Below are 24399 nucleotides of genomic sequence, written 5' to 3'. Positions count from 1 at the left end.
TCTAAACTTACCGCTGGGGAAATTAATTGCAGTTCAATTGTGTCAGACTTTTCAGTAGCAAGGGTCTTGCACGTTTTGTAAATTTCCTGTTAGAATCATGAAAATTTGGTATTACTAAATACTTCCCTTCATGTTAAATCAAGACCATTTTTAAATCTAGGTCTTTGATTAGGTGAATTCAAAAGAAAATAGATATATCCTATCTCATTATCAACACACACAGAATTTGCCAAAATGATTTGTGTGAATGTATAGACACCACTAAAGGTGAGCCAGATGACATCACTACACAATTACATGGGATCTTAAGACATCACTACTCAATTATTGGGGAGCTTAATACATCATTACACAATTACAGGTGATCTAAAGACATCACTACACAATTAAAGAGGAGTTTAAGACATCACTACACAATTACATGGGATAACTGAGACATCACTACACAATTATAAGGGAGTTTAAGACATCACTACACAATTACATGGGATCTTGAGACATCACTACACAATTAAAGAGGAGTTTAAGACATCACTACACAATTACATGGGATCTTGAGACATCACTACACAATTATAGGGGATCTTGAGACATCACTACAGTAAAACCTGTCTTGAGAGACCACTGCTATGAGAGACCACCTGTCTTGAGAGACCAGGTTCTCCATGTACAGATTTAGAGATTATATAGTGTTATAACCTGTTATGAGAGACCACCTGTCATGAGAGACCATTATGTTTTGGCAGAAGGGGTGGTCTTTCAAGACAGGTTCCACTGTACACAATTACAGAGGAGCTTAAGATATCACAATTACAGGGGAGCTTATGAATCACTACACAATTAAGTTTCTAATATTTTCCCATAATTTTAAAAAAATTCAGTGCATTGTGTTATAAATGCAGCTGCACCAAGACTATTATACTTATATTAGGCCTTAACTTGGATACAACATTCAATATTAACTAGGACACAACATTAGACATTAACTTCATTACAACATTAGACATTAACTTGATTACAACATTATACATGAGCTTGGTTACAACATTAGACATTAACTTGGATACAACATTCAACATTAACTAGGACACAACATTAGACATGAACCTGGTTACAACATTAGACATTAACTAGGATACAACATAACAAATTCAGCATTAGGTTTGATTGCATTTTCTGGAAAAAGTTGTTCTTGAATGAAACTGACATGGATTTTTAGAGCCAGTGTACTTTCTGGACCAGGACAAATCACACCTGTTTACTTTGTCATCATATGCAGAAGTCGACATGCTCAACTCAAAAAACATTTTAATGTCTACTTTGTCATCATATGCAGAAGTCAACATGCTTAACTCAGTAGGGGCCCCGAGTGGCCAAGTGGTCTAAAGTGATGTCCGTTACAGATCACTGCCATCTCACCTCTGTCTGCGTGGGTTCGAGTCTCAGATTCAGCCAATGTGGGTATGTGAGAAAGCTTGCCAGTAGCTTCTCGTGGGTCGGTGGTTCTTTCCGGGGTTTTCCAGGGTTCTTCCTCCACCATTAATACTGGCCGCCATGTATAGACTATCGTGTGCTGAAAAATGGCGTTAAACCCTACAACAACAACAACTTAACTCAATAAACATTTTAATGTCTGTTTAGACTTTATTGTTGCTTTCTTTAAAATGCAAGTAACAGTCTTCATTGATCAGAAAATCTCCAGGAAAAACTGGAGAAAGAACATTGATAATTTTTAAAGATCAAATAGGATACATTAACAGATAAATTTCCCAATTAGTGATATCAATAACATGTAAATAACCCAATCACTGATATCAATAACACATAAATAACCTAATTAGATATACAATAACAGATCAGTTGCCCAATTAATTGATATTAATAACATGTAAATAACCCAATCAGTGATATCAATAAGATATAAATTACCTAATTGGATATACATAAACAGAAAAATTGCCCAATTAGTGATATAAATAACAGATAAATAGCCCAGTCAATAATAACACTAACATATAAATAACCCAATTATTGATAATAATAACAACTAAATAGCCCAATCAATTATAAACAGTAACAGATAGCCCAATCAGTGATATCAATAGCACATAAAAAAAACCAGTGATATCAATAACAAATAAACAGCCCAATTAGTGCTATCAATAACATATAAATAACCTAATTAGTGATATCAATAACATATGAATAACCTAATTAGTGATATCAATAACATATAAATAACCTAATTAGTGATACCTAAAATCATGCACACAATTATATTTTAAATTTTGGTATGGGCATCTAAGTGTTTTCACTGTAATTCTCACTTTCTATCGTGTGCTGAAAAATGGCGTTAAACCCAACAACAACAACAACTCACTTTCTATCAAGCATACAGTCATATGAGGTGAATGACAGTATTTGATATTTGTTCAAACATTATATATGAAACCAATGAATAAAAGGTAGCTTTGATTTTACAACAGAAGAGTGATAATCAAGTAAATCATGGTCAATACTTAGGGTGTTGCATTTTCTAGGAAAAGAGTGACATATAGTCAGCTTCAATTAATCTACAATAAGCTAATTCATGGACAGTAAAAAAATGTACAATTACATCATCTGTATTCTTCAAATTACTGAAAACTAAACTGCATAGGCTTACATTAAATCCTTTAGAAAAATAAAAAAACTTCAAAAAATGTTACTACCTTATATATTAGTTGTTGGGTTTAATGCCATTTTTCAGCACATGGTAGGCTATGCAAGGCAGCCAGTATTAATGGTCGAGGAAGAACCCGGGAAAACTCCAGGAAGAACCACCGACCCATGAGAAGCTATTGGCAAGCTTTCTCACATACCCACATTGGCTGAATCCTAGACTCGAACCCACGCAGACAGAGGTGAGATGGCAGTGGTCCGTAACGGAGAGTGCTTTAGACCACTCGGGGCCCTGACCCAGATCTGCCCTTGTATTATGTGCAAACATATATGGGTCTAAGCAGTTTGTTTGGAATAATCAGTAGTTCAAACAAAATATTCTAATCTGTTGGCAAGTTATGCAATGGCAGATCATTGGTTATGGTGTCTGCAGCTGGACTAGACCGATAAGCGAGTGCATACAGCCCTTCCATTAAGAGCCGAATGATGCTTTGTGAGAATATAATCCAGAATTAATTATGAAGAAAAAAAAAAAACGTATGAAAAATAAGATTAAATCATCATTGTATATGATAATGAGGAGTTATCTGGTATCAAAAGTTTTATACAATTTGCAGTGGGACTTGACAAATAAGCAAGTATATATGGTAGATATGAATGGTAGATTTTATTTCTGGCAATTTAATTTTACAGATGGGTCCTTCTGAACTAAAGTCTAATTTGTAGCTTTACCTGACTTACAGGTGCCTTATAATAAAATGCTATAATTTGCTTTGCTATTGTGAGTGAAAATAGACAGATTAAACACCAAACTAGAAAAAACAATTAAATGTTGAAAGAGTAGTTTTTATACCATCTTTTATGACAAAAAAATTCTCAATTACACAGAATGTTCAAAGAAATTAATCAGAGTATAATAGCATTTATTTTCCACCAATTGTTATTAGAAAGCGAATTTATTTAGCAAATTATGTTTTTTCTTCCACCAATTGTTATTAGAAAGTGATTTAGCAAATTATGTTTTTTTGCCAGAAAACTTATCTGATAACATTACATAAGATAACTTTCTTTACTATCTCTGAATGAAGCCCTCTGAAAGGATGAAAAACATCCTTGTCTATAAATTAAATAAACAAAGGAAAGCAACTCTTACATGTCAACTCTCCTTTCTACGTGCTAGGTGGCTACATGTTAACTCTCCTTTCTACTTGCTAGGTGGCTACCACTATAGATGGAGGTAGCAAGATTTACTTCAGTGAAACTTTAAAAGGTGCTCCCATTGTGGGGAATGGTAGGAGAGATTATTTGTAATGTGATCAGGTATGTATTATGGGAGAAATGTAATTTACTAACAGTTCTGCTTTCTCCATTAAAAATACAACCTGATCACATACATTATACTAGGAGAACAGGTAAGAGGAGGAAATGCTGAACATCAACCATTTACCTGTCTCAATTAATAGGAAATGCTGAACATCAACCATTCACCTGTCTCATTTAATAGGAAATGCTGAACATCATACATTTACCTGTCTCACTTAATATGAAATGCTGAACATCATACATTTACCTGTCTCACTTAATATGAAATGCTGAACATCATACATTTACCTGTCTCACTTAATATGAAATGCTGAACATCATACATTTACCTGTCTCACTTAATACAAAATGCTGAACATCATACATTTACCTGTCTCACTTAATACAAAATGTTGAACATCATACATTTACCTGTCTCACTTAATATGAAATGCTGAACATCATACATTTACCTGTCTCACTTAATAGGAGCATGATTGCTCTACTAAAAGAATGAATGTCTCCTAATTTTAGTTCAATACATCAAGAGACATTTTGTTTATGCACATACATAGGAAATCTGATGGATATCACACCAGACTATTGTTTCACCATCAAAACATTTCCCAGGCAAATCCAGTCAGAGTGGCAAATTCATGTCTAGGTCTAAGGTTGTGCTTTCCTGAATGGGGAGTTGTTACTTTCTATGCAGCTACCACTAACCCAATAAAATTCAATTCTCTCCATAGCAAGGCCATGTCATGCAAATGGAAGCTAACAAATGGAATCTAACGAAGGCATACTCGGCATGCCCGCCAGCTGACTATACCAAGTCCCGAACTGAGATATAACCTTCAAGACCAGGGTTATGGAAATCACATTTATTTTGTGAACTGAAATCTTCATTTGCTGTACCAGACCCAGTGAGATTTCAGAGTACACTGATTGAATAACTCCCTTTAGCCAAACAATCAACACTACTACCCCACAGTATGCTTTGCTTTCATGCCTTCAATGGAATGAAGTCTTTTACCGTTGACAGGATCTTGTGTTTAAGATAGCATCTGATGGTACATGCAGGGTCATGCAAGTTTATTTCTCTACAGAGAGAGATCAAGCAGAAAGAGTGAATAGTTATTTGTTGCTCGACTACTGACAGTAACTTGTTCTTAAAAAGGAAATCAGGCTATATCTTTAAAATGATTAAACCGTTGGAACAGAATTGCATGCAGTTCAGATCTACAGATAATGTATGTAGCTCACTCACTCTATCTCCTGAAGTGAGCCTCGTAAATTGCAAGTCTTGTATGATATCTGCTACAGTAAGGTGGAAGTTGATGATTCAAACTTAGACGAGTTGGACCATGTCAGAACCCAGGAAAGATTCCAGTTGGGAATAATGTAAGCAAGCATGTTTGAATATGTCAAAATTAGACTGCAAGTTGGAGATGTTTCTGTTGTGGCCAGCATCATCTGTTCCATGAAGTGAACATATCTCAGATCATGGAACAGTATTCATAGGTTGTGATGGTGGCTAAGTCTTGTCTTCAAAGAGAAAGAGAAAGAGTTTGCCATCGGGTGTTGAAAGCATTATGATGTCACTATTGTAAAACCATAAATATGCCATTATTACCTCCCAGCTGGCTGAAGGAGAATTGATGACCCAATGCTCCTGCGGTTGGGAAAAATGGTCAAACATTGGACAGTCCCAATATGCATAGATCCAATGGAAGTTTCATGAGGGACTTCTTTTTATGATACAGCTGTACTCTCTTTGATAATGAGCAGGCCTGGACATTGAGCTGGCCAGGAATTTGTCAGACTTGATTACTTCATACTGAGATGGCCAGGAATTTGTCAGACTTGATTACTTCATATTGAGCTGGCCAGGAATTTGTCAGACTTGATTACTTCATACTGAGATGGCCAGGAATTTGTCAGACTTGATTACTTCATATTGAGAATACCTATGAAGGTATTCCCATACCATGAGGTAAAGGTCTGGTGATTGTTCCCATTCTATGCCAAGGCACAAAAGCCAAATTGTCCAACATTACCATGACCATGTTTCCATGAATGCAATCTGATAAATTGGCATTGCAACAGCTCCACTACTGCAATGAGTATGCAAAAGAGTTATAAGAAACTTCCTGGTTTAAGCAAAATCTTGTTTTTATGCTTTCTCTAACATATGAACTATAATACTTTTAATGTATTTGGGACAGAGACACCAAGTTCACATGTGATAAAAGTTCAATGTGTAAATGGAAAAATGTTGAGAAGGGATAAGATCCAACTTATCCACCCTGAACTGCAAATGAGGGAAGTAAATTGTTCATGTTGTGAAACAAAAATGAATGTTTTTGTAGTATATCATCCAGGAACATTGCCATCTTTGAGGCACACATCCTGAATTCTTGGTGAAAGCCCAAGAACTAAAACTTGGGTCTAATGGAAGGGTGTGCAAATGGTATACTACTTAGAATGCAAAGCTAAGATAATTGTATAATACCATATGAATCAGTTTTCACTAGACCTGTCACAAACGTATACTTGTTGCATGCACTGAAAAAACAAACATATATGTCATCTCCATTCTGAAATGGGGCAGAATACTTAGGATATACTGCTTATATCAATTACAGGTCTCAATATGCTGCTTATATCTATTACAGACCTCAATTTACTGCTTAGATCTATTACAGGTCTCAATTTGCTGCATGGATCTATTACAGGTCTTAATTTGCTGCTTATATCTATTACAGGTCTCAATATGCTGCTTATATATATTACAAGCCTCAATTTACTGCTTAGATCTATTACAGGTCTCACTTTGCTGCTTAGATCTATTACAGGTCTCAATTTGCTGCATGGATCTATTACAGGTCTTAATTTGCTGCTTAGATATATTACAGGCCTCAACATGCTGCTTAGGTCTATTACAGGTCTCAATATGCTGCTTATATCTGTTACAAGCCTCAATTTACTGCTTAGATCTATTACAGGTCTCAATTTGCTGCTTAGATCTTTTACAGGTCTCAATATGCTGCTTATATCTATTACAGGCCTCAATTTACTGCTTAGATCTATTACAGGTCTCAATTTGCTGCTTTGATCTATTACAGGTCTCAATTTGCTGCATGGATCTATTACAGGTCTTAATTTGCTGCTTAGATCTATTACAGGCCTCCTCAATTCACTGCTTAGATCTATTACATGCCTCAATATGCTGCTTAGATCTATTACAGGCCTCAATATGCTGCTTCGATTTATTATAGGCCTCAATTTGCTGCTAAGATCTATTACAAGCCTCAATTTGCTGCTTAGAACTAGTACAGGCCTCAATTTGCTGCTTCGATTTACTACATGTCTCAATTTGCTGCTAAGAGCTATTACAGGCCTCAATTTGCTGCTTAGAACTAGTGCAGGCCTCAATTTGCTGCTTCAATATATTAGAGGTCTCAATTTGCTGCTTAGATCTATTACAGGCCTCAATTTGCTGCTTAGATCTATTACAGGCCTTAACTTGCTGCCTAGATCTATTACAGGTCTCAATTTGCTGCTTAGATCTATTACAGGTCTCAATTTGCTGCTTAGATCTATTACAGGTCTCAATTTGCCATCAGACCTTGTAAACAGAAATGTTCTGAGTAGAAGCCCTGTAAGTGAGGTTTTCATACTATCAATAGAACCCGTACAAGCAAAACTTATGATTTTCTTCTGTAAAAAATCCACCTTGAAGAAGTTATCACTTGGGAGTTCTTTCATCATGATACGATGACAAAAATGATGGAGTCAGGGTTCAGATAATGGAATCTGAAGACATCCAAACACAGTTTGGATCACTCATTGTCCAAGAATGGTTGGCTCAAATATTACCAAAAAGGAGTGTGGGTGATGATATATAACTGATGATTGGCAGTGTGGCTGTGTTTCTCATTCCCCTTCCTATCTGCCTATGAAAATAGGGACATTTGATCACCTTTAATTCATCTTGGCCAGAAGGGAAACATAACCTGCACTTGTTGAGAATCACCAGTGATTACTCTGGTGAAAAATCACCCCTTCTCTTCCATATTCCCTGATAGGGTAATTCTAAGGTTGGAATTTGCACTGAAAGCTAAAGGAACAATTCTTCTGGCATCACTAACATCTCCTCAATCTGATGCCCTAACAGTAGTAGACAACCAAAAGGAAGGGAGTGCATAGTAGAGAACCGAAAGGAAGGTAGTGCATAGTAGAGAACCGAAAGGAAGGGAGTGCATAGTAGAGAACTGAAAGGAAGGGTGTGCATGGTAGAGAACCGAAAGGAAGGGAGTGCATAGTAGAGAACCAAAAGGAAGGGAGTGCATAGTAGAGAACCGAAAGGAAGGGAGTGCATAGTAGAGAACCGAAAGGAAGGGAGTGCATAGTAGAGAACAGAAAGGAAGGGAGTGCATAGTAGAGAACCGAATGGAAGGGAGTGCATTGTAAAACATCTAGGATCATTAACAGACTTCTCAAAAATCATCAGATGCATGAAGTAGAGATGAAGTTGACACAACCTTTCTGACTAATTCTGAGAGGGGCCCTGAGTGGCCGAGTGGTCTAAAGCGCTTACCGTTACAGATCACTGCCATCTCACCTCTGTCTGCATGGGTTTGAGTCTCGGATTCGGCCAATGTGGGTATGTGAGAAAGCTTGCCAGTAGCTTCTCGAGGGTCGGTGGTTCTTTCTGAGGATTTCCCAGGTTCTTCCTCCACCATTAATACTGGCCGCCATGTATAGCCTATCGTGTGCTGAAAAATGGCGTTAAACAACAACAACAACAACAGCTAACTCTGACATGACATTAAAGACTCGTCTGTGCATTTTATCAACATCTTGACTAAGTATATATGGATAAAATATCTTGGTATCTTTATTTTTATTTCCAGTGGGGTGAGAAAGTAACCAACTCACCATAAAAAGGATCTTGTGGGATTATGAATGTCCCAAGACATGCCTGGTAATTTTTGTTCCAAGAGATGCCTGGTATTTTTCGCAGTTTTTATTACAATTGTGGTAACATTCTGACACCAGACTGTCACTATCTACAAAGGCTTTATTGATCTTATAGGGAGACATAATTGAAGGTGGAGGAGGACATTTTCATTGAGGAGGGCATTTTTATGTCAAAATCCTACAGATTTCCTTGATCACTGCTTTGAATTAAATTACATCCATTCCATTGCTGGATCATCACGTTTCAGCATTTCCATTTCAATCTCTTAATAAACATATTACGGACTGCTCTCCCTTTTGTACAGGAATACAGCCTTCCATACCATAATGCTAATGAAGCATCATCAGCATACATCATTCCTTTGACCATTGGATATGCCATCAGTATTGACTGTGTTACAGAATGTCAGTCCAGTGTAGCAGGTATTGGATCAGTCAGATTGCTCCATAAGTAATGTTTGTTCACTATGAATTTCATATAAATGTTCAATCAGTCAGCCAGCTAGTCAGCTGTGGGGTCTGTTCAGCAAAAGACACTGTTGCTGTTGGAAGACACGGATGGCTGGATGGCTTGCCAGTCCAAGATAATAGACTCCTGACCACCATAACTGTACATAACTCATTCATGTAGTTAGACTGGTGGGGATGTTTCAACTGTCCACAAGTCAAATTGTAAACCATTACACACATGGATGGAGTAAATGATACTTGTACACATTCACGCCTCACAGGTGGAGTGATATTTGATTGCAAGCCCTCACATCACATGGGTATGGTCCTATTTATGATCCACTACAACTCACTGACGTGGTCCTGTGCCTATCTCCATTGGGATTGCAATATATCATCATCATTTCAACTGGCCAACATATTGGCAACAAAGCCTTTTAAGTCATCCGATCATAAGATATTCCAATGCTTGATTTGAATTGCCTGTGGTTTCTACTCTAGTCATGGATTCTGTGTATTCTGGAACCTTTCTGACTTCCTATTCTACTTTATTCATCCATATAGTATGTTCTTGTGTGGTGTTTGCATTGTTAAGGAGGGTAGCACGGGCATGTTGACATACCCCATGAGACTAATCAGCGATTCAGACAGAGGGGTTTATGTTTGTGTTTAGCAATTCTTGCTCTGGTGAAATGGAGCATGCTCATTGTTGCAGCCTCTGAACTGCTTGTTGACGATGCTGGACCAAGTATTCTATCAAAGTGTACAAATATTACGTGTGTATGCCAATGAACAATTGAAGATGTAGAATGCATGGTGTCCATCTTTCATGACCTTACATCATTTACACTTTATTCTGAATTTGTAATGAGGAAGAGAAACAAGCAAGTGCATACATCAAATATATATATATATATATATATATATATATATATATATATATATATATATATATATATATATATATATATAAATTTGAAATTAAAGTCAACTGCATTATCAAAACTACTGAGAGGTGTAATAACTTAAAGGTACAGCACTGAAAAATTTCACTGGTGAAATTGTATGGTACTGATTGAAATCCCATGTGACAATAATGGTACAATAATTGTATCTGAATAGATTTACTGAATTCGCAAAAATGCATCCACAATATAAAACAAAATTTTGACTAACTATGCCACGGGAATAGAAAATTGGATTCCTGGAGGTTCATGTTACATCTGGGTATAATTGTACCCAATTTGGGGATAGCAAGGGGAGTTAACCAATAAGATTTGCTTCCCTTTCTCTTTCTCTCTCTGACACAAACACACACACACACTCTTTCTCTCTCTACCCACATATAAAGACATTATATCTTTCCGGAAGGGCTGCATTCAGAGGAAACAGAAAATGTTATTCTCATGTAATGTAATCAGGTAATGTATTTAACAAAAAAATGTGCTGATTCACAAAATAAAAGTTTAAAATAAAATCAAAATTCATTTATGTCCTTTTGATTTTAAAATAAGGCATTCAGATGGTGTCAGTTAAAAAGACATTTATTTCTCTAAGGTGTTAATTCATTTAATTATTACATATTTTGTCACAAGTACTTACTTGATCACTTTATAGTGGGATTATCTTCAGTATATTGGACTTGAAAACGTGACAGAAATGCAGCAAAGTATTTCATTGGGTCAATAAACATATGACAAACATGTAACATCCAGAATTTTGTCCTTTGTAACATGAATGTGTAAGTTACAAAGAAATCCTTGCATAACATCATGTCATGTGTACTACATCATGCATTGTAAATTGTCAGCATAAGCAGTGTATTGCAGAAGATAAATAGCCAACCATTGGCCAAGTAAATGTGACAGTCAAGAGAAAATTCCTTGTAACATGTGTTCTATGTAAAGTACTGGCAATGGATGTAGGTGATACATATAAATTAGTTTGACATATTTTTTCAAATCAACAATGATGATCATTAAAGAGAGTGTTTGCCTGTTTGAAAGACATGTAAATATAAAAAATGTGGCCTTTCCATAAATGCAGTGTCACACTGACAGCTTTCTCAATGCCAGATATAATTAAGTGCCACGATAGCAGCATTAGCATACATCAGTTGTTCTTGTCAAGAAAAAGAAAGTTCAATACAAAATTAATCCATTTTATATGACAAAATTAATGCACAATTACAAGTGATTTTAAATGTATGATATTCATGGACTGGGGAGAAAATTTTGACTTGTTGTGATGGATGTTTTGCTGGACACATCATATGGTGACAGATCATAATGTATGGTTGGTTTACTGAAATTCAGGCTTGTATGTAATCATTTATTTCTTGTGTTGCTTTCTAAATGACTCATTTAGTACCAGTATATGTGTGGCTGATGGAATATTCCCCTGACAGAGAGGATATACAGGTATTTACCCAAAAAACAAATCTGTCCAACAGTAACTTTCCAAATCATTATATCCATGTGTTTTATGTACTACCTGCATTCATGGGTTCTTCTTTGATTGCCATAAGCGTAAAAATGATTTTCTTTTGTTAATACAAAGATTTCAAGATAGATCTAAATTCACAAAAGTAAGCAGTTCTCAAATAAATTTGAAATAAATTTTTATTGTTACATACGTACATACATACACACACACATTTTTCATATCTGAATTGAAATTTTAATTAAATTATGTGGACTACATTTTAATATTTATTTTTTGTTTGTTTTCATAATGTCAGAAATTTCTCCAGATGTCAAATAGATGTCTGCATAAATGTATACTGTATGTGTTATGTCATTCATAATATCATCATCAATCTGTATATTTTGTTTTGTGGGTTCATGGCTTTATCAATATTTATAATACTAGAAATATGTTTTTGAGAAATAAATTCTTGTTCACTTTAAATGTTTATATTCAGACAAAAAGTAGTCTTTTGTTTTGGTAACTTAAAAACAAAACAACTTTTGGTCACAAGTTTTAATTTTAATAAGAATCATTATTTGTTTTAAAATACCATAATGTAATCCTAAACAATAAAACAAAGCCAAATTTAAACTGCAAATTACAACTGAGTACCCCTTCCATGGAGAATTAGCCATTTTCGCATTTTATGATATAATAGTTGTTACATTTCATTTGTAAATATTTGAATAGACATTTTAATAGGGTATTGTTACCACATGTGTTTGGGGGAAGGCTATGTAGTATTGTTACTACATCAGATTTTGAAGAAAAATCAATGCCTTGACATAGGCTATTGTTACTACATGGGTTTGGTGGAGAGCTATGTAGTATTGTTGCTACATCAGGTTTTAGAGATCACAAAATCAGTGGTGGGAAATAGGGTATTGTTAATGCATATCTTTGGGAATTAACCATGTAGTATTGTTACTAGTACGTTTACTAGTACAACATGATTCACTTTACAACTTCTTGTGCTTCTTCTTATTAAACTTGATATTGTGTGTACAGGGTTTAAAATTCCTTAAAAAAGGACAAGCAAGCAATTCCTTTTTTATTCTGACAGCCATTCCAAGTAGTCTATTCTCTTGGTGTACATCATAACATTACAAATCCAATTAGTCTATTGTCTTTATTTACATCACACTAATACAAATCTAAGTAGTATATTGTCTTAGTTTACATCAAACCAATACAAATGTAAGAAGTCTATTGTCTTGGTTTACATCACACAAATACAAATCCAAGTAGTCTATTGTCTTGGTTTACATCTTACCAATACAAATCCACGTAGTCTATTGTCTCTATTTACATCATACCAATACAAATCCAAGTAGTCTAATGTCTCTATTACATCATACCAATACAAATCCAAGTAGTCTAATGTCTCTATTTACATTATTCCAATACATATCCAAGTAGTCGATTGTCTTGGTTTACATCATGCCAATACAAATCCAAGTAGTCTATTGTCTCTATTTACATCATACCAATACAAATCCAAGTAGTCAATTGTCTTGGTTTACATCATGCCAGTGCAAATCCGAGTAGTCTATTGTCTCTATTTACATCATACCAATACAAATCCAAGTAGCCTATTGTCTCCATTTACATCATGCCAATATAAATCCAAGTATTCGATTGTCTTGGTTTACATCATGCCAATACAAATCCAAGTAGTCTATTGTCTCTATCTGCATCATACCAATAAAAATCCAAGTAGTTGATTGTCTTGGTTTACATCATGCCAATACAAATCCAAGTAGTCTATTGTCTCTATTTACATCATACCAAAACAAATCCAGGTAGTCTATTCTCTTGGTTTACATCATACCTACACAAATCCATGTGTCCACCTCAGATGCGGGAGGTCGCGGGTTCAAACCCCGGCCGAGTCATACCAAAGACTTTAAAAAATGGTACTAACAGCTGCCTCGCTTGGCGCTCAGCATTAAGAGTTAGTGTTAGGACTGGTCAGCCTGGTGTCAGGATAATGTTACTGGGTGGGACATCATGCTACATGTCTGCGGCATGATGCCCCAGTGCTAGACATCAGTATAAACTGTCACACTGCAGACATCATAGCGAAATCACTGAATTTTTTTTTAAAGCTACATTAAAAATCTAAATCACACACACAAATCCATGTATTCTACTTCTTGGTTTACATCATACCAATGCAAATCCAAGTAGTTTATTGTCTCTATTTACATCATAAAAATAAAATCCAAGTAGTCTATTGTCTCTATTTACATCATACCAATACAAATCCAAGTTCTGCATTGTCTTGGTTTACATCATACCAAAACAAATCCAAGTAATATATTGTCTTTATCTACATCATACCAATACAAATCTTAGCAGTCTATTGTCTTAGTTTACATCATACCAATACAAATCCAATAAGTCTATTGTCTTGGTTTACATCATATCAATACAAATCCAAGTAGTCTATTGTCTCTATTCACATCATGCTAATACCAATCCAAGTAGTCTATTGTCTTTATCTACATCATACCAATACAAATCCATGTAGTCTATTGTCTTGGTTTACATCATACCAATACAATTCCAAGAAGTCTATTGTCTTGGTATACATCATACCAATACAAATCCAAATAGTTTATTGTCTCTATTTACATCGTACCAATACAAATCCAAGTAGTCTATTGTCTTGATTTAGATCATATCAATACAAATCCATGTCATCCATATATTGTCTCTATTTACATTATATCAATACAAATCCAAGTAGTCTATTGTCTCTATTTACATCATACCAATACAAATCCAAGTAGATAAGCAACTATCTCCTCCTCAGTTTTATCTTTCAGACTTGATTCAAGTTCTTCGTAAGCGTTTGACCACTCATTGTCATACAGCTCAGAAAATTCTTCTGCCAGCTTTGTGGGTCTGTGTGGGTCACTTAGGTCGGTGATATTGGGATTGTCACTCAGCTTGCTTGAAGCTATCTCACTAAACCTATATTGAAAGAAAATAAATCACTGACATCTGGTAACTAAACACAAATGAAGAAAGACAGTACCATACTAAGTTGCTTGTAAATCATATCCAAATGCAAAACTCCATAGACCCAGATATGCCATAGCATAATTTCAGTTTGCCAGGATTAATCAGAGTAACGAATAATACAGACCATGATCTGCTGATGCATTATGGGGCAGCAGATCAGGATCTATGTTGCTTGCAGTTTGACCTGTCTTATAAGTGAGTATATATGGTAATTTCCAGTTGTAACTGATATTCAGAGACAAGAATTGTATAATATGATGGACTATTTGGCAGATCAAGTGCATGCCCAAATGTGATAAGTCTTTTTAATACACAGTTGTCAACTGAATGTGGACAGAATTAGCAAGGTCACATTCATTTCTATGAAACTATAAATTTAATGTCTCTTGTGATGAGAACACAGTTAAAATCTTCTTTTTTTTAAATACAAAACTGTTAAGTGTTTGGTTATGTCTATGCTAGTCACATTGCACCATAAGCTGGTATGTATACTAAGCACTAAATATAACTTACTGCTTACTCGCTTATAAGTCATGTCCACTGCAAACAACAGAGATCCTGATCTGGGATTATCATAATGCACTTGCAGATCAGGGTATATGTTGCTTTTTTTCTAAATGATTACTCCTAACAAAATGCACAGATCCAGATCTGCTGGTGCATTATGCAATGGCAGATCTGGGTCTGTGCATTTTACATTTGGACTCATAAGCGAATATAAACAGTAGTTCTGATGTATAACACACATTCATTTTCATTGTGAAACACCATTCTGCCATTTCTGGATAGTGCATTGATTATCATTTATTACATCATGTTTGACTGGTTTACAATAAAATAGTGCTGTACTGTGTCTGTGCTTTTCTGTTAGTTTGTTGTTGTTGTTGTTACAGGTTATAGGGTTTAACGCCATTTTTCAGCACAAGATAGGCTATACATGGCGGCCAGTATTAATGGTGGAGGATGAACCCGGGAAAACCCCGGAAAGAACCACTGACCCACAAGAAGCTACCGGCAAGCTTTCTCATATATCCACATTAGCAGAGCCTGAGACTTGAAACCATGCAGACAGAGGTGAGATGGCAGTGATCCGGGAAACGGTGAGTGCTTTATACCACTCAGCCACTCAGGGCCCCTTTTCTGTTAGTGCCTAACACTTGCATGTGGCTATGATGGTTTAACTCATCTCAGTGTACAAGTTTTTCACACTTTATTTCCAATGAAAAGAAAATAAACAAAATATCCGATATAAAAACTTATTCTAGAGTTTCATGTTAATGCTGTATTTGCACCACCTGAGTGTATTCAAAACTGTACTAGTGTGTACTAGGCTCATGTGTGTCATGACTCTCCTCAGACAGATTTAGAAAAACCTTTTCATTCAACCATTAATCGTGCAACCCTTTTCAAAAGAGAAGAATTAGGTATAAATGGTGCATGCTGTACATACCAATGTATAGTAGGAAGTGTCATTTAAGACTAACAGGGGCTGTTCTAACACAAAGGCAGTGTTATGTATGACTAACAGGGGCTGTTTAGTATGGTAGTGTTATGTATGACTAATGGGGATGTTCTAGCAATATGGTAGTATTATGTAAGACTAACAGGGGCTGTTCTAACACAAAGGCAGTGTTATGTATGACTAACAGGGGCTGTTTAGCACTATGGTAGTGTTATGTATGACTTATAAGGGATGTTATAGCACTATGGTAGTATTATGTATGATTTATAGGGGCTGTTTAGCACTATGGTAGTGTTATGTAAGTCTAACAGGGACTGTTCTAACACTATGGCAGTGTTATGTATGACTAACCGGGGCTATTTAGCACTATGGTAGTGTTATGTATGACTAACAGGGGTGTTCTAGCACTATGGTAGTATTATGTACAGGAACGGCGTTTGGGGGTGGCAAGTGGGGCGACCACCCCAGGCCCTACTCCTGAGGGGGCCCCGCGCTTCAGGCTTATGGTCGTCCTTATGAGTTTGTCAAGCTATATTCTCCAGTAAATTGGAAACGCTGATACAGGCAGCATCGTAATGCAATTAACAGGTGGCAGCACAGATGCAGACATTTTCTCAACGTCACTATCAGGCAACAGCTGTCCGATAACTTGGATCTCAGTTTTTCAAATTTTTGTGTCTTTATGTTATTTGAAAAATGACAATAATAATCAGTTTATTAGGCCAAAGGAATTGTCATCATGTTATTATTTTGATTAAAAAACCCATTGTCCACAAACAGGAAATTTTTGTATGAATAATGAAAAAACTAAATTTGTGTGCAAATCGCGAAAGTTGATCTAGTCTAGACATAGTCAGTGTTTGCAGTAGCATACCAACTGAGATACTGATACTCTGGCCCCGCACGGTCATGGTTGGCCCATGTACTCTGTGTACTTCTAATGCCACCTCTGATTATGTATGACTCATGGGGCTGTTCTAACACTATAGTAGTATAATGTATGACTTATAGGGGATGTTATAGCACTATGGTAGTAATATGTATGATTTATAGGGGATGTTTTAAAACTATGGTAGGAAGTATTTTTAAAACTACCAGGCATTATGCTAGTACTAGAGAGGTGAAAATTGTTTTGATACAGGAGATGAAATTAGGTTTTTGCATGATTTCATATCGACAAAAGTGAATCACATAATCATGTGTCCTAGAATAGACACTGGATTAAACACCCTCACATGTCCTAGAATAGACACTGGATTAAACACTCTCATGTGTCCTAGAATAGACACTGGATTAAACACTCTCATGTGTCCTAGAATAGACACTGGATTAAACACCCTCATGTGTCATAAAATAGACCCTGTATTAAACACTCTCATGTGTCCTAGAATAGACCCTGTATTAAACACTCTCATGTGTCCCAGAATAGATGCTGGATTAAACATTCTCATGTGTCCTAGAATAGACCCTGTATTAAACACCCTCATGTGTCATAAAATAGACCCTGTATTAAACACGTGTCCTAGAATAGATCCTGCAGTGTATCCCCCAGGGGTGTAAAATTGAGGGTACAAAAAACCCCTAGGTGTCAAAACTGGGGGTCAAATAAAAAGTGTGGGGGTCAAAAATGTACTGGCAAATTTTCATACAACTCATACTTTTTCAGCTTGAAATAGGATATTGCAACTTGTACAACATACTCTCCCTCTCTCTCTTTCTCTAAACATACAAATATCCCAACATACACAATTAACAAACAAATGCATTGTCCATTCAAAGAATAATTTTATTAGTTCATTTTTCTTTTAAAGTCATACTTTTAACAGTCTCCTCAACAATATTATAGCCCAACACATTACACATAAGCCAATACAAAAAGCCAAATAAATCTTTTTAACCAAATGGGAGTTAATTTGCTGCCTTTCATCAAATGTGTACTATCATAGGTTTCATTGTACTTTGTCCTAGAACACATTTATCCAAATATCAAGGAGGATAATGATTCATCTTCTTTCTAATAAGTTACACTTGAACTTTAAGATCTTTCTTTTATTGCAGTAAAAGTTAAAAACCAACAAAATCTGCAATGACCCGCTGACTTTGTAATCCAAATAACGCATTTGTCTCTGCAAGTTTACTGATTTCTATGCTGTGAAATAATGTCTCAGGTTATAATGTGTTCTCCAGATATTTTATGGCGAATGAGGGCCTATTTTTAAAAATTCTAAAATCCTGTTACGAAAGGATTATTCACTTTTGCAATCACGCGATTAAAAGTCACACAGGTAATCATAATGAATATTCCAGTCAAGGGAATAATTTTCTCCATTTTTCATTAAAGTTAGATCCACAGTTACTCTTTGTGTTCTGCTTCTTTCACTTTCTTCGCTAATGCTTTTTAGTGCATGACGTTTTAATCTAGCGATCACTTTCTAGTGCAACGAGCCTTGATGTTAAATATCTAGAACAGCTTGCTGAGCTCGATGGAAATCGCGAGAAGCTCGTGAGATTATGGGAAGCTACTCCGTCATAACATTGCCTATGCTAGAGGAGTGCAAGGCAGGCAGCAAACAAAGCGAGGAACCAATCAATGCCTATACGCGAAGTATATACGGTGCCATCCATCGTCCAATGCATTGGGTATTAAATAAATCATGATCATATTATGAAAATCCTTTGTGTCCAAAAAATGCACGGTAACAAAATGTGTGCATCAATTTTCTCCAGCGTGCATCCCTGATGCACAAATGTGCGTAAAGGGAAACACTGACCCTGGATTAAATATAATTGTGTGTCCTAGAGTAAACCCTAGATAAAATACAATCAAAATTATTGCTACCTCTGCATTGCAGTTTCTTTTGCCCTTCTTTCTTGTTCAAGTTGTTGTTTCAGATTTTGGATTTCTGCTAAGTGCCCTTCTTGAGTTCTGAAATTTGTAGTGTTAACAACAAATATTTTCGCTTGTACAAAGTGCTTTTCAAACAATATTTGATAAAATAAACAACGCAAATGAATCTTAATAAAAACAAAATTTATTCATGGATCTTACATGAAAAATCTCAAATTTAATCATGGATCTTACATGAAAAATCTCAAATTTATTCATGGATCTTACATGAAAAATCTCAAATTTATTCATGGATCTTACATGAAAAATCTCAAATTTAATCATGGATCTTACATGAAAAATCTCAAATTTATTCATGGATCTTACATGAAAAATCTCAAATTTAATCATGGATCTTACCTAAAACATCTCAAATTTAATCATGGATCTTACAAGAAAAATCTCAAATTTAATCATGGATCTTACCTAAAACATCTCAAATTTAATCATAGATCTTACATGAAAAATCTAAAGAATGATGCCCATTAGTTCTTGTCTTTAAGGAATAACTACAATTACAAACAATTAGGCATGACGAAAATGATGTCCATGACTTTTTTTTTTTAGGAATGATGAATGACTGGAATTACAATTAATTCTGGATGTCATGAATGATGTTCATTTGTTCTTGTCTTTAACGAATGGTGAATAACTACAATTACAAATAATTCTGTATATCAATTATGTTGTCCATATGTTACTTTATTTGTTTTTGGAGGAATGATGCTGGACTGGAATTACAACTAATTTTGGATGTTGAGAATGAAACCCATGAGTTTTTGTTTTATGACTGATGTAACACTGTAATATTACAAATAATTCAGATGTCAGGAATAAAGTACATTAATTTTTGTTTTTATGTATGAGATAAGTAAATACAGGTATGAGAAATGTAAATACATGTACAAAATATGTAAATACATATATGAGATACAGTACTGTAACATTTGTAGTCTAGATGATTTTTTTTCTTCTAATGGCAAACAATGAGAAAAAACCTAGATCATAGCATCCAGTGAGATAAAGTCTAGATCATAGCAACCAATGAGAAAAAGCCTAGATCATAGAACCAGTGAGAATGAGCCTTGACCCTCATGGTATGGTAATGCTTTTGAATTAATTCAAAAGAAGAGGAAACTTTAATTCTCAAAGCAGTAAGATATGTGTAAGCATTTTAGAAATTGAATTAAACCAAGTACTACTTACTTCAATGATTCTAAGGCATCTTTACTTCCAGAACTAACTATTTCATTTGTAGTATCAACAGCCTTGACCTCTGGGGATCCGCCAAGTCTGTAACAGAGGGACTTGCAACATAAATCTCCAGAAACATATTTTCAGCAACAGAAATAATTGTCCTGCACATACAAATAATCACATATTTTTAGGTAGGAATAGCCAGTAAATTTATTCCAACACATTTTTAAAAACTTGCAAGACATCAGAAAGATTGCCAGACAGACAGATCAAATACTGGTTGGTTGACTGTGCTTTGAAAAAATACCCTACGTAAAATCTTTGTACAAAACATTTTATCACCGGAAACACCACTTCCATCTTAACACTACTAATATTTAACAATTACCTAGATAAACCTTCTTTCTTCGTGCAGACAGCTGATGGTATGAACATGTTTTGAAATATAACATAAAAAACATATGCACAATAATATAATTTCTGCATTTTCTCATGAGTATCAATCCTGGGATTTCCACTGACTCCTGGTTACAAAAATGCAGTATCCCAGGGAAAATCCCAAGAGTCCCTCACAAAACAATGGAAGAGCTGAAGAAGTGTATGTGTGTGATTTGGAAATTTAATGTAGCTTTAACAAGTTTTCAGTCATATCGCTACAATGTCTGCAGTGTGGCAGTTTATAGTGATGTCTAGCACTGGGGCATAGAGCCGCAGACACGTAGCATGATGTCCCACTCAGTCACATTATCCTGACAACAGGCCGACTAGTCCTAACACTAACCTCTTAATGCTGAGCGCCAAGTGAGGCAGCTGTTAATACCAACTTTGTGAGATTTTGGTATGACTTGGCTGGGGATCAAACCCACGACCTGCTGCATCTGAGGTGGACACTCTAACTACTAGGCCACCGGGGCAGTTAGCTAAATAAGTTCCAAGCTGTGCAACATGCAATACTACAATTTAATAAAAATGTTAAAAAAATAATTTTATTAAAAAATAAAAACACCATATTTTGAAACTGTATTGCACAGAGAGAGCCTTTCTGCATCTGCAATGGAAAGGCTGAGAAAGGATCACAGAAAACTGATATATTTGTGATATTTGTAAACAGGACAATTTGTTGTTAATGACTGATACTTGTATTAAATTTGGATTTATGATGTGCACAGCATTTATGTTGAAGATGTAAAATTTGTGATATGTATAAATGGCAACTTATTTAACAGATATTTCTTACAAAGATAAAACAGACAGACATATGGAAAAAATAAATACAACTGAAATTCTGTCTGTTCTTGTCCAGGCATGGCCTTTGTCTGCCTTGGCATGGTCTTGGTCCACCTTAACATGGTCTTTGTCTGCCTTAACATGAACCTTGTCCACCTTGGCATGGTCCCTGTCTTCCTTAACATGGGTTTTGTCTGCCTTAACATGGTCTTTGTCTGCCTTGGCATGGTTTCTGTCTGCCGTAATATGGTCTTTTTCTGCCTTAACATGAACCTGGTCTGCCTTGACATGGTCCTTGCCTGTCTTAACATGTCTTCCTCTTTTGTTTAAAATGGAATCAGTAATGTTGCCTTTTACTCCTGAGGAGTCCTACCTGTTACAGCATGTACATAATCAAGATTTATCTTGAGTTGGCAAAACTGCAAAATGGTACTCCCATCAATGAAACAATTAATCTTTTCCCACTCTGCATACCAGGAACAAACAGCACTTATAATTCTGACCACATCCTCTTTCTTTCTTAACCAAAGGAATTTCTCTACCCAATCTGACAGCTTATGTGTTTTTTTTTAAGAAAAAAATATTTTGCAAAGACAGCTGACTCATCACATCATAGATACTCAAAAGATTAATGACAGTCAAATTTTCATTCAAATAATTGGAAATATATACCAGTTTAAGTGAACTCAATTGATGATTATTGTTTAATTACTTGCACGCAAATAACTTAGACCTAATGTCAACAGGATTTTTTTAAATCAAAACAAAACTCACTGGACAATGTGCAAATTTACAACTCAGAGAAAATTACAATCAAGATTTACATGAAGATACATGTAGTTTAAAAACAAAGACTTCAATAAAACAGACAAAATCTTCCAACAATCATTGAAAATCCCCTGCCAGGCAAGTAAGCATCACATCGTTGAGAAGTTACACGAAACAATTAGGTTTTATTAGACAAATGTTTTGATTGGGTCAACTGGCTAAACAACGCTTGACCACAACTGACTAAACAACACTTGAAAATGTATCAATTTGTGGACAATGCCTTCTATGTAGTACATTTTTATTAGATACCTTACAACAGCACAAGAAACCCTATCAAAATATTCACTGCAACCCTAGGACCCACAAGGTCAAGAAACCCTATTAAAATCCACTGCATCACTAGGAACTACAAGATCAAAAAACCCTATCAAAATGTACTGCATCCATAGGACCTGCATAGTCTAGAAACCCTGTCAAAACTTACTGCCTCCCAAGGACCCACATGGTCAAGAAACCCTATCAGAATCCACTGCATCCCTAGGATCCACATGGTCTAGAAACCCAATCAAAATGCACTGCATCCCTAGGACCCACATGGTCATGAAACCCTGTCAAAATGTGCTTCATCCATTGGACCCACATGGTCAAGAAACCCAATCAAAAAGCACTGCATTCCTAAACCCACATAATCAAAAAACCCTATCAAAATGCACTGCATCCCTAGGGCACACAAGGTCAAAAAACCCTATCAAAATGTGCTGCATCCCTAGGACCCAAAGGTCAAGAAACCCTATTAAAATGCACATTCCTAGGACACACAAGGTCAAGAAACCCTATCAGAATGCACTGCATCCCTAGGACACACAAGGTCAAGAAACCCTATCAAAATGTACTGCATCCCTAGGACCTACAAGGTCAAGAAACCCTATCAAAATGTGCTGCATCCCTAGGACCCAAAGGTCAAGAAACCCTATTAAAATGTGCTGCATCCCTAGGACCCACATGGTCAAGAAACCCTATCAAAATGTGCTGCATCCCTAGGACCCACATGGTCAAGAAACCCTATCAAAATGTGCTGCATCCCAAGGACCAACAAGGTCAAGAAACCCTATCAAAATGTGCTGCATCCCTAGGACCCACAAAGTCAAGAAATCCTATCAAAATGTGCTGCATCCCTAGGACCCACAAAGTCAGGAAACCCTATTAGAATGCACTGCATCCCTAGGACCCACATGGTCTAGAAACCCAATCAAAATGCACTGCATCCCTAGGACCCACAAGGTCAATAAACCCCATCAAAAAGTTCTGCATCCATAGGACCCACATGGTCAAGAAACCCAATCAAAAAGCACTGCATTCCTAAATCCACATAATCAAGAAACCCTATTAAAATGCACTGCATCTCTAGGACCCACATGGTCAAGAAGCCCTATCAAAATATGCTGCATTCCTACTACCCAAAAGGTCAGGAAACCCTATCAAAATGCACAGCACCCCTAGGACCCATTTGGTCAAGAAACCCTTAATAAAATGCACACAGTATCCCTATGATACACAAGGTCAAGAAACTCGATCAAAATATGCTGCATCCCGTGGAGCTACAAGGTCAAGAAACCCTATCAAATTATGATTCATGCCTAGGACTCAAAAGGTTAAGAAACTGTATCAAAATGAACTGCATCCCTAGGACCCACAAGGCCAAGAAACCCTATCAAAATGTACTGCTTCCCAAGGACCCACAAGGCCAAGAAACCCTATCAAAATGTACTGCATCCCTAGGACCCACATGGTCAAGAAACCCTATCAAAATGTGCTGCATCCCTTGGACCCACAAGGTCAAGAAACCCTATCAAAATGTGCTGCATCCCTAGGAAGCAGCAGGGGGGGCGAATCCGACATTTTGTCCAAACGTCATTTGGCTTAATTAGTACTTTCTGCACTCAGCGGATCCGGTGTCGTC

General features: G+C 36.1%; 1 protein-coding gene across 1 annotated transcript in view; it reads right to left on the bottom strand.

The window, feature by feature from the left end:
* LOC149798066 (uncharacterized) overlaps positions 1-24399 on the bottom strand; it is a 55705-nt gene that overhangs the window by 5524 nt on the left and 25782 nt on the right. The window contains exons 6-9 of the mRNA XM_089963149.1: positions 20451-20537; positions 19197-19283; positions 14643-14844; positions 12-86 (exon numbers count right to left, since the gene is read on the bottom strand). Coding sequence (XP_089819275.1) covers positions 12-86; positions 14643-14844; positions 19197-19283; positions 20451-20537 — 451 coding nt within the window. The remainder of the gene's footprint in view (positions 1-11; positions 87-14642; positions 14845-19196; positions 19284-20450; positions 20538-24399) is intronic.

This window comes from Sinohyriopsis cumingii, chromosome 6 (assembly GCF_028554795.1).
Source record: "Sinohyriopsis cumingii isolate HCF-2022 chromosome 6, ASM2855479v2, whole genome shotgun sequence".
NCBI classification, from domain to species: domain Eukaryota; kingdom Metazoa; phylum Mollusca; class Bivalvia; order Unionida; family Unionidae; genus Sinohyriopsis; species Sinohyriopsis cumingii.
Note: the sequence above shows the minus strand (reverse complement) of the source record. Positions and strands in the feature narration are given on the sequence as shown.